Consider the following 16,524-nt stretch of genomic DNA (forward strand, 5'->3'; position numbering starts at 1 on the left):
AGGCCGAAGACAGGGTAAAATGGCGTATATTGGAGGAGGCCTATGTCCAGCAGTGGACAAAGATATAGGCTGATGATGATGATGATGATGATGATGAGCTGCGTCCAATCCAATCCAATTTATTTTGTTTGACAAAGCTGTATCTAAAATCCCAAAAGTCTAAGAATTACAGCGACTTGTAAAAAGTTATTAAAGTGACACTCCACTTAAAATATCAATCAAATTATACATGTATACAATCCATAGACACTCGAACACAATATGCCAAAGACAAGGCCACGATGTAATGAGCATTGCGGTGATAAAATTAAAAAGCCCGCGCCTTACATGTCGCGCACAATTATTTCCAAATAAAACACATTCAATTGAAACACCATCAGTCACATTAACTAGGGTTGCCAGGGAATTAAGATCGTAAGTACTTTTACTTTAGATAATTACTTTAATCTTTAGAATATTCTTGAAAATCTTTCAATTAATTTTGAAAATGTTCAAATTGCGCCTCAATTATCACTCGTTCATAAATTCCGTTAAAATATTTGAAAATCTTATCTCTTAGTTTAGACAAAAAAATATATAATAAAATCATATAATAATCATGCACATGGTAAAGTATTTTGCGGCATTAATGGCAACCCCAACGTCCTTGTATCAAAAGCTCTGAAACGTTTACCGCCATAATTACAATAACCAACCCTAATGACTACGCTATAAGGTAATAATTACACCTTTAAACATTTTATTATTGCTCTAATTGTTTATATTGTTCGAGTAAGGGCATCATCACCTCGCGACATTTTCGGCAACTTTATGTGTTGCCAGCCTTGGGTTTTAAAAGGGCTGCAATCAGCGAATTTTTGGCAAAATGTACTTTTTAATAAGGTATTTATTGCCCTTTTTTCATAATATGCTTTTTGGAGCGATCGTAATTTTTTTATTATTTTAATTATTACAGTTATCTAAATATGGCATAAGTTTGTATTGCTTGACAAAGGCCAACTGTATAAATATAAAACTATCAATCTGACATTTATATCTTAAATTTATTTACCAATTCGAATATGAAATAACAAATATCTCAATTTATACCAAATTTAAAGAACTTTATAATTTTTATATTTAACCTTCCGTCATAGGAAATCAATGTCACATAAAATAATTCACCGTCCATTTCGATAATTGGCAACACAGCATGACTCACGTCATTTTTATGACACTTGCTGCGCCGTGTGATTTACAGCCGATCATTAATTCATTATTATAAACATACGGATTTTATTTACAAAAAATAACATCGTACGGTTGTCATTTTTAATTTATCACGATTTTTGTAGTCGTGCTCATATTATTATTTTACATTAATTCATTAAAAATTCTATGCAGTTTTTATACGTAAAACGAAACACCAGTAGCAGGCAATAATAACTGTATTGGGAAGAGAGTAAATGAAGAAAATTTTACACGCTTATTAAATCGTTAGTATGTCTTCTGAATAATTAGTGTTTACTACATAATTTTGATTTGATGTAGGCATGCTAATTTTTATATGAAGTTCAAAGTTCGATACAAGTTTGAGCAATCTAATTTTAAGTGATTTGTCGTTTGGACACTTCGGGTTAACTTAACTTATACTTTCATAACATAAAGTCGTATCGTGACGCTAGACAGAAAACGGTCCTGTTCAATTAGTATCGAACAGGACCATTCTAGACTAGTGTCTAGGAAATCAAATTTCGAGTGAATTTTCGTTGCACGCGACATCCGAGATTACAATTTGCGCCTCATATGACGGTAGTTTTAACACCAATCAGGCAACGGGATGGAAATCAATGAACCACGGAACTACTGATTACATCTCTGCTTACTCTTACGAGAATTACAACTAAGTTTATGATTTTATTAGTAACTGCCTTTTGCTCGCGACTTCACCTACGTGTAGGAGTTTATCGGGATAAAAGTCCCGCTATATATTTTTTCTGGGATAAAAAAGACTAAGCCTTTCCTTAAACTATCTCCATACCAAATTTCGTAAAAATCCGTTCAGTAGATTTTGAGAAAATCGATAACATTCAGACAGGCAAAAAAGGGGACTTTGTTTTATATGTATAGATAAATATATGTATAGGCAGTTTTGAGCTACAAACTATAAAAAGAATGCAACTAAAAACTTTATGAGTGTCGTAAAAGTCCGGTCCCATTATTGATTTAGATGTGAACTTGGTATTGAATACTAATGTCTGTTTATATTGCAATAAAAACATTTATCCAAATAAAACAGTCGAACAGGGGCGAATTGACCGTCAAAGCATTTAATGGTCAGTAACTTTAGCTCTTTATTATATAAAAATTTGATACATAACATCACGCATTTTATCCCCGAAGGGGTATGCAGAGGCGCAACTAGGGCACCCACTTTTCGCCAAGTATGTTCCGTCTCATGATGTGATAGGGGGCGAGCCTATCGCCATATCGGGCACAAATTCCAGACTCCGGGCTGATACTGAGCAGAAAAACCCAAATATCACTTTGCCCGACCCGGGATTCGAACCCAGGACCTCAGAGCGCTATTGTACCGGGCATGCAATACAACTACGCCACCGAGGCAGTCAAATTTGATAGTTATAATAAATATTGTACTGTAACTACGCTATATCCTCATCGTGAGACAATAGCTGTTAAGCTTTGTCTACCTCTCCAGATTCTTGTAAACGAAATGAAGTATCTCTTAAAATTGGCATGGACAGAAAAGACAGCATTTCCTAACCTAACGCATCGTCAATTCCCTATTAATGTTTATAGACAGCTGGCAAATCAATGAAAGGATTCTCGTAATCCAAATCTTTATAGACAGCATTGATCATGTACCTCAAGATGACCAAGACTCTTAAGAAAGACAATTTCCCGCGCTAGCCCCCTCAGGCCAAACTTAGAAAGTTCGCCTCTGGCCAAAAGTCACCAAATCATTCGCAACATTTCGTAATTTACATGCACAATTTCTCACGACATATTTAAATGCTAACCGGTGCCAGATTCACACGAGATCCTAATGTTATATTCAACTCACAGAGTAGTATATAAATTCACATCGACAAAACACAAACGCGACTTAAATATATAACGAGGAGCAAATATTTCAACCGCGAGGTTGCTGAATAACAAAAGGTTAAGAGAAACTCGACCGATACATCATGAGCCTACAAAACATTATAAAATATTGTAATTATTTTTATACGGCTTAATGACGAGTTCGTTTGAAAAGGTAACAATAACCCTGTATTCTACTGAGAGGGTCTAGGCCTTAGTCCACCACGCTGGTCTAGTGCCGAGGGAATTCCTATTCGAAATTCTTATGTTAAACCTTTTGATCATGAGGTTTCTTCACGTTTTCCTTCACCGTTAAAGCAGAATGAATCACTTACTGATTAATTATAATTCCTTCACGAGAATAATGACTTACCTGGAAAAGAAACGAAAACATTAAACAATATCTTTTAAGGGTTAAACAATGACATTGGTTTCATTATGCGGTGGACCTTGAATATCAATTGCCTATCAAACTACCATCCACTGATACTTTCACTATTATATTATTTAAAGCAGGTCCAGAAATTGGAATTAGCTCTAAATTGATATCCGATATTGATGAACATTTATCTATGAACGGTGCACGCCGTAGTCGCGTAGATAGATGGCGAGATGAGTTTATCCCAAATCTCGTCAGATATTTGACAACCCTATATGAAAAATCAGAGGTGTTGGTGTATAAGGATGCGATTCCACCATAGTTGTATGCAAAACATTCGTTTACAAACATTTTGTCCATAGATCCAGCAGTGCACGTACCAAACACTTAACGCCTTTTAATTTTAATTTGTTACTGTTTTCTTGAGTAAGTCGACTGAAGCAAACGTCAGCAGCACACGTTGTGCCTGCACAGTTCCGAACACTGGTAGAATGACATAATTTGGTTTGGAACTTGCGGACCTTAGTCTCAACAATCAGTTCGACAGCTACCCTGTCGACTATAAAGCGAGCAATATGCGATTTAGAAGTCAATAATACCAATAAATTGTCATTCTTCACTGTACCTTCCAAACAATTTCATAAAAATGCACATAAACGGAATTCCAAGACTCGCGGATTCTCATCACGTAGGTACTGGCAGGCGTGGTGCATACCCACTTGAATTGATCTGTCTTGGCACGGGCTTCCCAAACTCACTTTATGGCCATAAATATTCAATAGATTGTTTTGGACACCTGTCCATTCTCACGTAGAATTTATTAATGAGTGAATTAAAGTTTAAAACCCTTCAGTAGGTGGGCTACAATGGCGAAGAGTGAAAATGTTCGAAAGGGAAACCAACACGACCATAATATACTTAGGCACTAATATGTATGAATGCGACCTGCAAATTGTTCTAATGATAATTGGGTTATACATAAATTACGAAAAGGAAGCCAAAAGGAATCGAGTTATATGGCCCCTTCGGCACTTGAGGGCTATGCCCAACAGTGGGCCAATATTTAATACAGACCTGGTATGATAATTTAATTATTATTACGCTTGCATAATGTTTGACGGCAGAAATAGAAACACTTGTAAATCTAACTCTTTCATACAAAACTCCTACTGCCTTATTTGTATCCGTTCACCGGCAAACATTCATTAGTTAAATTAATAACTAAACGCAAATCCTGACATTAATTATGGCCGCTCCTAGCTGAGTCATGCCGTTTAGCAAAAAACACATGTTGTATTCTGTATTGCGATTCCTCGCGAAGTTACAAGTTTTACGTACAAGTAAGACATGTATTAATGTCACCGAACAGTTTATAAGCATTTTGGTGAGTATTGAAGAATATTATAGCCCGTATTTAATAGGATATTTGACTCATTTTTGTTATTTATTTTTATCAAATATTTTTGATATATTATAAATTCTAAAAGACAAATTGATTAAAATCTACTGGAAGTCATTCGTAGCGCTAGCCATTAGGCAAACGAATATATCAACATAAAAATATAATACAATTATAATCACGTAATAAATCAGTAACTGTAATTACCAAATCTACGTCATATGATATATCATACCTAGAATTATAACAACACCTTACCAATTCCATTCCAATCCACGCGGAATTCAACCAACCACGTCCTGACTAGGCAAGCGAGTTGATATGCCGCGGTAAAATGAAATTAGCAAGTCAAGATGGTAGATAGCGGGTTCCCACGACACACCGTTATACCAGACCTACCATCCGAAATGGGTCACCGTTGATTTGAATTGGCATGTGTCACGTAGATGTCCTGATAAAAACGGTATAATTTTTTTAAACGGGATTCCACGTTTTTAGTGCGTTATAATAGTTTACTATATTTCATAATAATTAAGCCAATCTCTTGGATGACTTCTAATGTTTCCGCGAATGTTAGACATCGAAATGAAACTATTGTTCGGATGTTTTTGCAATGATTTTTCCCGACGTTCCGAAGACTTTGCAGTCTTCGTGGCACGGGCGGACTGAGGTGTCAGTCGAAAAGTCAAAGTTACAATATCTACCTACATTATACAATTATACTTTCTTTTAATTTTAGCTGTTGACGTTCCTATCTACGCAGAATGAACTTAGTGTCTTGAAATCTGGCAGCCGGTCTTTTGGGTTCATAACACAATAACCGCGAAAAAGTCCGAAAAATAGTTTTATTTTCATGTTAATTCTTAGAGGTCAAAGAAAGCATGGCCATTATCTTTCTACTAAAGAATGACATGCCAGGGAAGGCCCTAAATAATCTGAGACTTTAAAGCAGCAGATATTTACGATGCTTTTTTACCTGATTAGCGTAGAAATGTAATATTCTGAAAATCTAACAAATGCGAAACTTTGAGCAGGTGCGCCAGAAAGCGTCTTTAAACTTTAGGATTACTAATCCGCCTTTTTATTTATCTGATACAATCCAAGCTTATTTCCTTTATTTACTTCTTTAAACATCTTCAAAAACTTGAGCATTTACTGTTTTACGTCGACATTCGTCTCACCACAAATCTTAACAATTACAGTAATTGTACGTCGCCGCTCTCCGTCGCAACGCCATGGGCGGTTTGGCGCCGCATAATTACAGAGCCTACTAATGTCACGGGGAAGGTCGCAGCATTTGCGACGTACTAATGAGCTCCCAGAACTTAGGCTGAAGATGTTTCACAGACTTAACAAAAAAACACTATATTTAAGATAAAATACAACTAAACTACAAATACATTTAAACGTAGTTGATGTTATTAATAGTTTGGACAAAGATTTATTGTAATCATTCGTGATATTAAATGTTGACAATATTTACGTTAGTACCGAAACTTAGCAACCTAATATTAAGTTTAGAAAGATTGGTTAGGTTACTTATGCGAAAAGAATTGAGAAAAACGTTTCTTTCGAAGCTATAGAAAGGTAATTCAATTATTAATTTGTAATTTTCTAATAACCGTGATAAAGTACTTATTAGCAACATATACAGGTTTCTATTTAAAAAGTGATCTGTAATATCATTGAAAGTGAATTTCATTTTGTCATTAAATTTATTAGAAAGGTTGAATAACTACTTACACTAACGATATACCATAAACATACATGTTTTACTTAACACAAGTGTTGGTAGCATTTGGTCATACTTTAAGAACATTCTGCCTAAAATGTCTATCTAGAAAAACACAATTTAGCCAGAAATATAATGATAACTGTTTAGCTAATGAGGGCAAATAATCACTATTTTATGAATTTTAGATAAATGCTAATCGTCATATATTTGCATGTATCTCTATGAATAATAGTTTCGAAAAGTCAAAATCGGAATGAAAGAAAAAAGTATATATCTTTTTTTTCATAAATACTTGCAATCTGCATTGATTGTTCTACCTATCATTTAAGAGATGTTAGCGTGAACTTAGGTACATATTTTGGTAAGACTTATTACACACCACGGTAAACAAAAGACTGCTGGCTTCAAGTATTTGTTAAATAAAAGACATTCAAATTGCACGTCTCGAACGCAGAGTGAATTTTTATGAGCCAAAAACTTTATGCGATTAGGGTTGGCTGAATGTAACAGGTTCTTGAGTCTAAAATTAGAAAATGGCCGGTTATTTACTTAAATACAAAATCATTTGAGGTGATTGACCTTAGATTTAAGGACAAAAGAACATTACATAAATAAAATATGATGTAAACAAGCAGAAAAATATGTTAATTATTGTGAGAAATTAATTAATAATAAATATTACCATCCCTGTGTTATATACTGTACTTCTGCTCGACACGGGCCTCCTTTACTACCGATAGAATTTAAATCTTAGTCCACCACGCTGACCTACTACGGATTGGTCTTCATATACTTACCTTCGAAATTCTAATATTGGTGTATGTTGGTTTTTCACGATGTTTTCCTTCACCATCAAAGAGAAAATCAATTGACATTTAATTAATTTGAATGAACTTCTAACTGAATTTCGGCCACGGCGGTCGACCTTAAAGATCAGCCGGGTACGCAGGATATATTATACTGCACAAATGTGAGCGCAGTACACAGGTGCTCCCTGTTCCTTTACTCTCATAATTCGGTGAGACGGCAATCCGACATGAGCAGAGAGAAATCAGACGCAGGACCAACGGCTTCCAAAATTTCTGACTCACGGGGTAATCACAACGCCAAATTCCTGACTCCGAGTGCAAATGAGTAATTTTTAAGATACAGAAACCAAGTCACAATTATTTTGGCCCGAGATTTGTAACTAAAACCTCAGCGCTAGTCGTACCGCATACACACAACAACTACGCCACTAATGCAGTCAAATATTTTTTTAATTAATTTATTGCAAATTTAAATATCAAAGGCAGGAAATATGATTATAGTTTGCCAATAGGGATTACCAGATATTAGCATGACATCGTCAGAACAATATGGCTTAGGATGACATGTTTACTGTATCGGAAAATGATTTGTAATTCAATGTTCGGGTTGTGTTGCTACTGCTTATGGTCTGTGGTCTTTACCATCAAGTGAATGATTCAGATTTATACAGAAATGTTGCCCTAGTTCCATATACTACAATCCCAAAATAATGTAGAGAGTCATCGTTAGTGTTACTAATATAATACAGACTAACAAACTAGTTTTTCCGGGATAAAACTCCTGTTATACATTTCCGCGGGATAAAAAGTATCCTATGTCCTTCCCAGGGTCTCAAATTATCTACTTACAAAATTTTATTGAAATAAGTTGGGTTGTTTTGGAGTTCATTGTATTCAAACAGACACGGCGAGGACTTCGTTTGTTAATATGACAAGATTGTTACATCATATTATTTTATTTTACTGCGGTGACTTGGTTGTATTACGGACGTGGTACAACCATCTCAGGTCGCGGGTTCCAAACCCGGGTCGGGCGGTGATATTGGTTTTTTCTGCTAAGTATCAGTCCGGAGTTTAAAATTTGTGCCCGATATGGCGATATGCTCGCTCCTTATTAGCTATCACATATTAGGATGAAACACACATGGCGATAATTGGATGACCTTACTTATACTTCTGCCTCCCTCTTCGAAGATAAAGGCGTGTATTTGTTTTATTTTTATTGTTAAATATCTTAATAATAATGTCAAAAATAGTTCCACAGCCCTAATTTAAAGGGACGATTCCGAAAACCCGTTTAAAATTGCATTAGCTTTGAGCTATAAAAACTAACGAGTTTTGATAAAGCATCCATACATGTGAATGTCAATTAACCGCGAAATTATCTGGAGATTTGATAATATATAGTTACCTACTACCTACTATAGATCCATTGTCCCTCATATCACTTCTAGTAAAGATAAGTTGTTTTTTTTTGTTTGTTTATACATTAAATAAAACTATTTTACGGATTTTATTGCGGTTTTTATATTATACTTTTATCCCGACGTTTCGAAGACTGCAGCCTTCATGGTCACGGGGCGGACTGAGGTGTTGTTCATCCGAAAAATTACAATATGTACCTACATATTACAATTATATATTTTTTTTAATTTTAGCTGTTGGTACTACGCAGAATGAGCTCACAATGTCTGAAACTATTGGTCTCATTTTGAAAATCCTTTCGCGAACTGGAAGCTATATTATCTGTAAATACTATATTAAAGATACGAGCAGACTATTCTACTTTCTATCTTAGGAACAAAGTTTTCGGACGTAAACCGGGACAGACCCTGTAATAACGATTACGATACGACTGTGTCTACTGATTTCACACATTCCGCTGTTCCTTCCTCTGTAGATAAAAATAAAGCGTCAGTCAGTCTGAGTAACGCTACCACGAACTACAGTGGGACTGAATCATTTCAATTTGAAATTATAAATGGATTCGGCCTATATGATATCGTATGTCGTCAGTGTAGTATCTTATTACGTGTATTTTGGCATCAAACAGAAATTAAAGAAAATGATTTTATTTAATATACAGCATGGTCAGTAGGAAAGAAATTGGATGCTGGCAGGATTTATATCCGGCCGGATAGCGACCACCGTACACAAGATGTTAAAACCCGCCATAGTGGCCTTAGTACTGTGTTGCCTCCTGGATCAGCCTGTGTATATCCGGTTCTAACAGGCCGGTATACTTGTGTCGATTGCCGAGGGGCGACTATCTCTCGTTACTTGACATTCTATTGGATCCCACTGCACTGTTTGTTTTCATAGAATCAGAATTACTCAATGCTATTTAACAACACTCCGCACTAGTCTATGTCGTAGAATATATTATGTAGGAGTAACTTAAAGAGAGCAATTTTTCTATTTATTATTTATGCATATATACACCGTAAAAGTTACAGTACTAAAACGATGTAATACAAACAAAATAGGCATTAATTTTAACAATAACAAAGACATTGGAAAGACGCTTTAAATTACAATAGAAAAATTTGCTAAGTTTAACATTTTAAGAAGGATCCGTACAATGAAACGACTACGATATTATGGTCATTTCTTGCCCTCAGCATAATTGCTTAATTTTCAAAGGTTGCGAGCGCCTAAAGCGTTGATCCAAAAGTCCTGTATGCTTGTATAAGCCAGCCCTTGCTAAGGTAACAAACGGAGGCACATGTTATAAAAAAATGACGCTTTCAATCTTCCGTGTATACCTAATAGATAATGGACAGAAACTACCTAGGTATAAGGTTTAGCATTTTTAGTTTCACAAAATATTTTTATAAAGCAAATTGTGATCTCTGATTAATAAACTCCTGTAACTGCGCACTAGTAACGTAAATACTGTTGGACCTTGAGCATCTGTTGAAAGCAGTCATTAGCAGGTCGGTAACAAACGCGCGTTTTGCCGCAACACGCCGACACGCCCGACTGTTTCGCAAAACACATAGACAATGAACGGGCGAATTATATGCATTATTTGACCTCTAGGGATTGTAAATTATGATTATAATGATCATTGTTTGGACAAATGTTTAGTTTTCTTTTTCAAAATTCATTTTTAAATTCTTATATTAACTATTTATTTTTTTGTATGGGACCCCGCAGTCAACACAGGGGGAATCCTGCGAATGGAATGCTCGAATCCCTTAGTTTAGCGACTGCAGGGCCCTGGAGAAATATTGGGAGGGGATATCTGACGAAGGGAAGTACGAGGGAAGGAAAAGGAACCTTCTTAGGACCGCAACAATGTACCCCCGTGCATGGACGGGTAATCGGTGTGGAGAACGAGCTATCAAAAATTGCCTCTTTGGGTATATTAAATAGTTTTTGACATGAGTACACCGGGCATTTTATAACGAACGAACTAAGGTCTATAACAAACACGAACAAACAAACTTGGTTACAATTAGGACTGGATGCATCTTTACCTACGCCTTCGGGGATAAATATCATCTAAATTATGTAAATTAAAACTAAATTCAACTGAATGATATCAGCTGATTTCAATGACTCAAAGAATTCCCTTAATTATCCTGTTTACATGGTTAATGTGTTAGGGAAACTTCATAGTATGACTATTATTCATTACAATACAATGAACTATACGTTTATTCCTTAATACCTGTAGGGTAGGTAGAGACTCAACCAATGCTTCCACTTCGCTGTTATATCTTCACCATGATAGAAAGCGAACCTATCGCTATATTGGGTACAAATTATAATCTTGGGTAATTAAGGTAATTTTTATTTAAATCGAAAAAATGGTACTTATTTTTTTGTTGTCTGACAATCATTGAACCTAGAACCTCAATTGATAGTCTCAATACGTTACCTAAAAACCAAGCTTTATACGCTCAAAGAAGGTTTGGAATATATAACGCTATGGAACTCTAAAAGTCCTTCCAAATTACACACATGTATAATTAAATAGGTATTACAACATAATGCACATGTACAATAAATTATAATGAATCTTGCGCCACAAGGCACCGGTTAGGGAGCTTAAATTATTTCCTAATACACTTTGTCAAATACCAAACAGTTGCGATATTGATTGAACGTATAAAATATTTATAATTAATTCGATATTATTCGATTGGTGAATGGAATTATTTGTACGAGGAAGTGATCATACAACGTCGAGTAATATACTACATACGTAGAATCAAGCCTTTTCCTTTTTGCTACGATAGGCAGTATTAACACACCTACATTTCGACAACTATAAAATCTATCTAATACGGAGCGAGCATGTTTTCCAACAAATCCTCTTCTTGGATAATGATAGCATATGAATTGTGAGAACACGTAAAGCCGTTGGTACTGCGCCTGATCTCTCTCCTATCATGTCGCATTGCCTCTCCTCGGTCTTGTCAGTTTGCCGTCAATGGTCTATGAGAGTGAAGGAACAGAGTGCACCTGTTTATTGCGCACACACTTGTGCACTATATCTCCTGAGTACCTGGCTGATCTATGGTAAGTTGGCAGACGTGGATGAAATTGGGTTAGGAGGGATGTTATTTATGAATCGTGGACTGGGAAGGTCCTAAACACCAGGTGTAAAACAAATATACCCAAAGATTTCTATATAGGCTGGTAAGGCAAAACTATTTATTATATATACTTTTCGGAATAAGAAGCTATCTATATGTTAATCTTGGATATGGTTTATCTATATGCCAAATTCAATCAAAATCGGATTTGCAATTTTTGCGGCCTGTTAACATTCAAACGTCTTCACAAACATTCAAATTTATAATCAGAATAATATATTAAGATATGCAGACACCTATCATCAATATAGACTTGCCTGAAATCTAAATGACATTTAGACAAGTCTAGTAATAAAATAGGTGTTATTGATACCGTATTGAAATTAAACAACGTTATCGAAATGAGGCCAGCAAATTATTATCGCGGATAAACACTTGACAATTGATAGCGCATTCGCTTTAGTTTATCGAATAATTATTACCACTTCAGTGTTTATCTATTTTTGTAGAGTTCTATTTTATGACATTTGTAAGAAAATGCAAATAAACAACTCTTTTTATGAAGTCCTGAGACAAATATAATAATAAATTGATTATTTCTGTTTTACTTCCCTCTCTTTCTCTATAAACAATTTTCTCATTGCTCTTGCTTTCTTTCTTCCTTTTTTTCTCCATTTTAAACAATAGTATTACTAACTCGATTAACTGTGATCACGAAGTATAACTCATAAATAAAAAACCTTATGTTTTCTGCTACTTGCAACCCATTGCATAACTGATATATTGACTTTACATTGACTACTTTAAGACCATCTGATGGTCGAACAACCGACACCTTGACATATGTTATGTTGCTAATCCTCAAATCATCACCTTCTATGAAATAATCATGATCAAAAGCCATTACAACATTAAAAAAGTTCCTTAAAGAAAATTTCAACTTACCCTGCATAAAGCGACGCCAGTGTCCAATCTGTCCAGGAAGTTATCAGCATTGATGCGGAGTTCAGGGTAAAGGACCGTCAGCCATTCTGCCAGATCCTCCTTCATAGCATACAGGTATTCCTCAGAGGACTTGAAGGGCCGGAACGGCCTCGCCTCCAAGAGGACTGCGCCAGCGGTCGCCATCTTGTTTTTAGCGTGACTTTATGCGGACATTACTGGGTCTGCAAAGAAAATTTTGAAGTTATATTCTGATTATAATATTAAAAGTTAAATCATCGTATTACAGTTAAACATCAATAATTAATGTTAAATAATGGCCGGCAAACAACTTGAGCACATTACGTGTAGCTAAGGTACAAAAAAAACACCCATCACGGCGCAATGCGATTGCAGGCTATTATAATTTATGGAAAATATATTTCCAACTCCTCCCTATCCTTCCATTTGAATAATTTCGTTGCGGGTAAGATTAGTGATCTCAGAGACTCGCCGATCTTCACTGCTCGTGTCATAAAATGCGTGCCACTGCCGATCGTGGCTTACAAGAAGTCTCGTTACTTATATATTTTTTTTTAAGAGATATATAGTATAATATTGAAGCACATCAACGATAACTCAAATTGGAATGGCTGGTTGTATTCAGGTTGCCTCCAAAATAGTTTGAAAAACATATATTTTAAAAATAACATATTCTATCAATTTTTCATAAATTAAATTTCGATACCATTGTCAGACGACCTTAAAATCATTTCAAAAGTGTTTAAAACTCTCCACGTGACTAAGTGACTATCTCAAGAACCCTTCAGCGTGTTCCGCTGTGACGCACAAACAGACAAACTATTAGCAACTTAGTCAAGTCGCCAGTAATGGACAGTTCTTAGAAATTATTTGAGTACTAAGTATTCCTTTCTATTTAAATAGAAGGAAGAGTTTTGAAGCTTATCAAATTACGGTCAAAACATTAATATCAAAAACAAAATACTTGCAATAAAGGTTTTACAAAATCGGTCATTTTTATCCGACTGCAAAGAGGCGGAGATTAAAGTTACAATGAGGTTATATATAATTTTATTCTTCGTCTTTTGTTTTAATATATCAATCTGTTCACTTTATTTTGCCTGCTTAAACCAGTCCTAATAAATAAAAAATATATCTTGCTGATATAAACAGACAATGAACATTGTTTTTTTAGATAAATAGATAAATTCCTTTCCTGCAAACTTCTAGATATAAATCAGTTCACAATTAGCATGCTAATGAAACTCAATTGAAGAGCTCAAGGTCCCTCCGGACCTGCCACTCTCAACTAATAGCTAATTTTGACAAATTAAAATGTCCAGACTGATTGCTCTGTTAATGAGTAAATTGATATGTGCTTGAGATGTAATATTGGTTTTAACCCTAGTTGCTAGTCAATGCTCACATTTTAATTATGTTTGGAGTAAGGGATATCTTCGTCCTTTATTACATAGAACTTATAGCTGGCGAAATGTAGGTGTCTTACTCTCCTGCTTACCCATGACATGAGAAAACGTGATGATAAGTTAGTACTATATTACGATCATGCGGTAGTGAAATGTTTGAGTAAGAATAGAAGAGGTTAGAGATGCTTGAGCCCACAAAAAATCTCATTCACAAAACACGACGGAAATTATATTTTGAACTGATTTTCTATGAGACCGCAGGACTGCTATTGATAGACCATTATGGCTACAGCATGACTCTACAACTATCCTTTCAAAATTACGAATGAAACCACAAAACAAGTAGAAGATCCATTCATGGACACTAGGAAGGCAATTCTACCATACTACCAAAGTATTAATCTGTCATCGTCAGATCAAACGGTAATCATGACACGCATGCTCGGCCCGTGCCGCATCATTGCGCGCTTTCCAGGGTTCCACTCCCGCGACGACACTAAATGCCCATTGCGGAATACTTCATGAGGCAATTTGTTGGAAATGATACCGAGAATTACAAGAATTTTTATTGACGGATTAATCGCTTCGTTGGTTTAGTGGCTGCGTTGGCTATGGGCCGGGAGTCTATGGTATCAATGCCCATGTTGGGCAATATTCGGATTTTTAATAATTTGCCTCGGAACGTATCATCGAGAAGGATCATCAATTAGCTAGCTGGTCGTAAAGACAGGATACTTTCTAGATAATTTATCTACCTATAGTCTGTCTTATATTTCTTCTTGGAGTTTATATGGTTACTTCTAATTTATTACTTGTATTATAACAGAGCTACCTTTTGCTCGCGGTCCTCTCATGGAAAAGTTTTAAGTCCTGTCATATATTTTCCCAAGATAAAAGTAGTCTATGTCATACCCACGATCTCAAACTTCTTCGCTACCAAATATCATTGAAATCTGTTTAGTTATTTAGCCGTAAAAGAGTAAACAGACAGAGCTACTTTATCATTTATAATATAAATATACATATGTATGGATTCATGACCATTTTCTTCCATATAGAATATTTGGAATTGCTCATAGCTCCGAAATATACAGAGTTAATAAAATGCGTTAATTAAAAAACAAACGAAAACCAATTAATGTAAGCAAATTTGTTTTAATCGGGTAAAAGTTGAATAAATCTTTGATGGAATGTCGGGTTATCGAACTTTTAATACCCAATATGTTACACGCAATTTGCAATTTGTGTGAGAAAAAGAATAAAAGGTGTTTTTGTTATTTAGTTATACATTTATACAAGGTTAAATAAAACCTTTATAAATCTAATGTCTGCAGGTACAAAACTCAAGGGCTTTTCTTAAGTTATGTCTGTATTCATTATGAATTATCACTTACTTTAATAATAAAGGAAAGCATCGTAAAGAAACCTGTATACCTGAGAAATTCTCTAAGAATTTTGAGAGTATGTGAAGTCTGCCAATCCGCACTAAGCCAGCGTGGTGGACTAAGGCCTAATCCCTTTCGGTAGTAGCGGATGGCCGTGCCCAGCAGTGGAAAAGTATATTATACAGGGCTGATATTATGATTATTATAAATCTATTGTAGTTGTAGTACTTAGTATTAGAATACTTATAATAATTAAGTTCAGGCGGCATGCATGATACCAAAATAGTTTTCCTTCTGCCTCTGCTAATATCTTTCTTATTAACACCGACCGAAAAACAGTTGTGCGAAATTTAAGGTGTGTGTCTGTCTATATATGTTGTCTATAGCATCATAACTGCTAAACAAATAGACCGCTTTTGATGCGGTTTTTATATGATAGAATGTTTGATGGTTCTTCGTTTCACGCAGAATAATAATAAGAGAATGAAATATTTTTTTAAAAAATTGGGACTACTCGCGGCCAAAAATTTTACAACTTTATCATTAAACGCGATCATTCAGCGGCTATTTTTAAAAAAATGGCTCACATAAGCAGTACATCGAACAACATCATTACAATATAGATAGATTAACGCAAATATATTGGAAATTAAAGACTATAAAGCGAAAGTAATATTTCTCGATGAACTAACAAGACCGTAAACCACTGCCTAATACGGCATTTATCTAAATATAAACATATGTTTTTCAGTAGAACGGAGCATAAGTGAATCATTTTTGCGACCTACATATTACACATGTGAGTCATTATAATTAA

At 35.2% G+C, this 16,524-nt stretch overlaps 1 protein-coding gene across 1 annotated transcript in view; it reads right to left on the reverse strand.

The window, feature by feature from the left end:
- LOC115448438 (GAS2-like protein pickled eggs) overlaps positions 1-13,140 on the reverse strand; it is a 62,528-nt gene extending 49,388 nt beyond the window's left edge. The window contains exon 1 of the mRNA XM_037436681.1: positions 12,899-13,140. Coding sequence (XP_037292578.1) covers positions 12,899-13,081 — 183 coding nt within the window. The 5' untranslated portion in view covers positions 13,082-13,140. The remainder of the gene's footprint in view (positions 1-12,898) is intronic.
- Between the last annotated feature and the right edge of the window lie 3,384 nt (positions 13,141-16,524).

Source organism: Manduca sexta, chromosome 9 (assembly GCF_014839805.1).
Source record: "Manduca sexta isolate Smith_Timp_Sample1 chromosome 9, JHU_Msex_v1.0, whole genome shotgun sequence".
NCBI lineage: Eukaryota > Metazoa > Arthropoda > Insecta > Lepidoptera > Sphingidae > Manduca > Manduca sexta.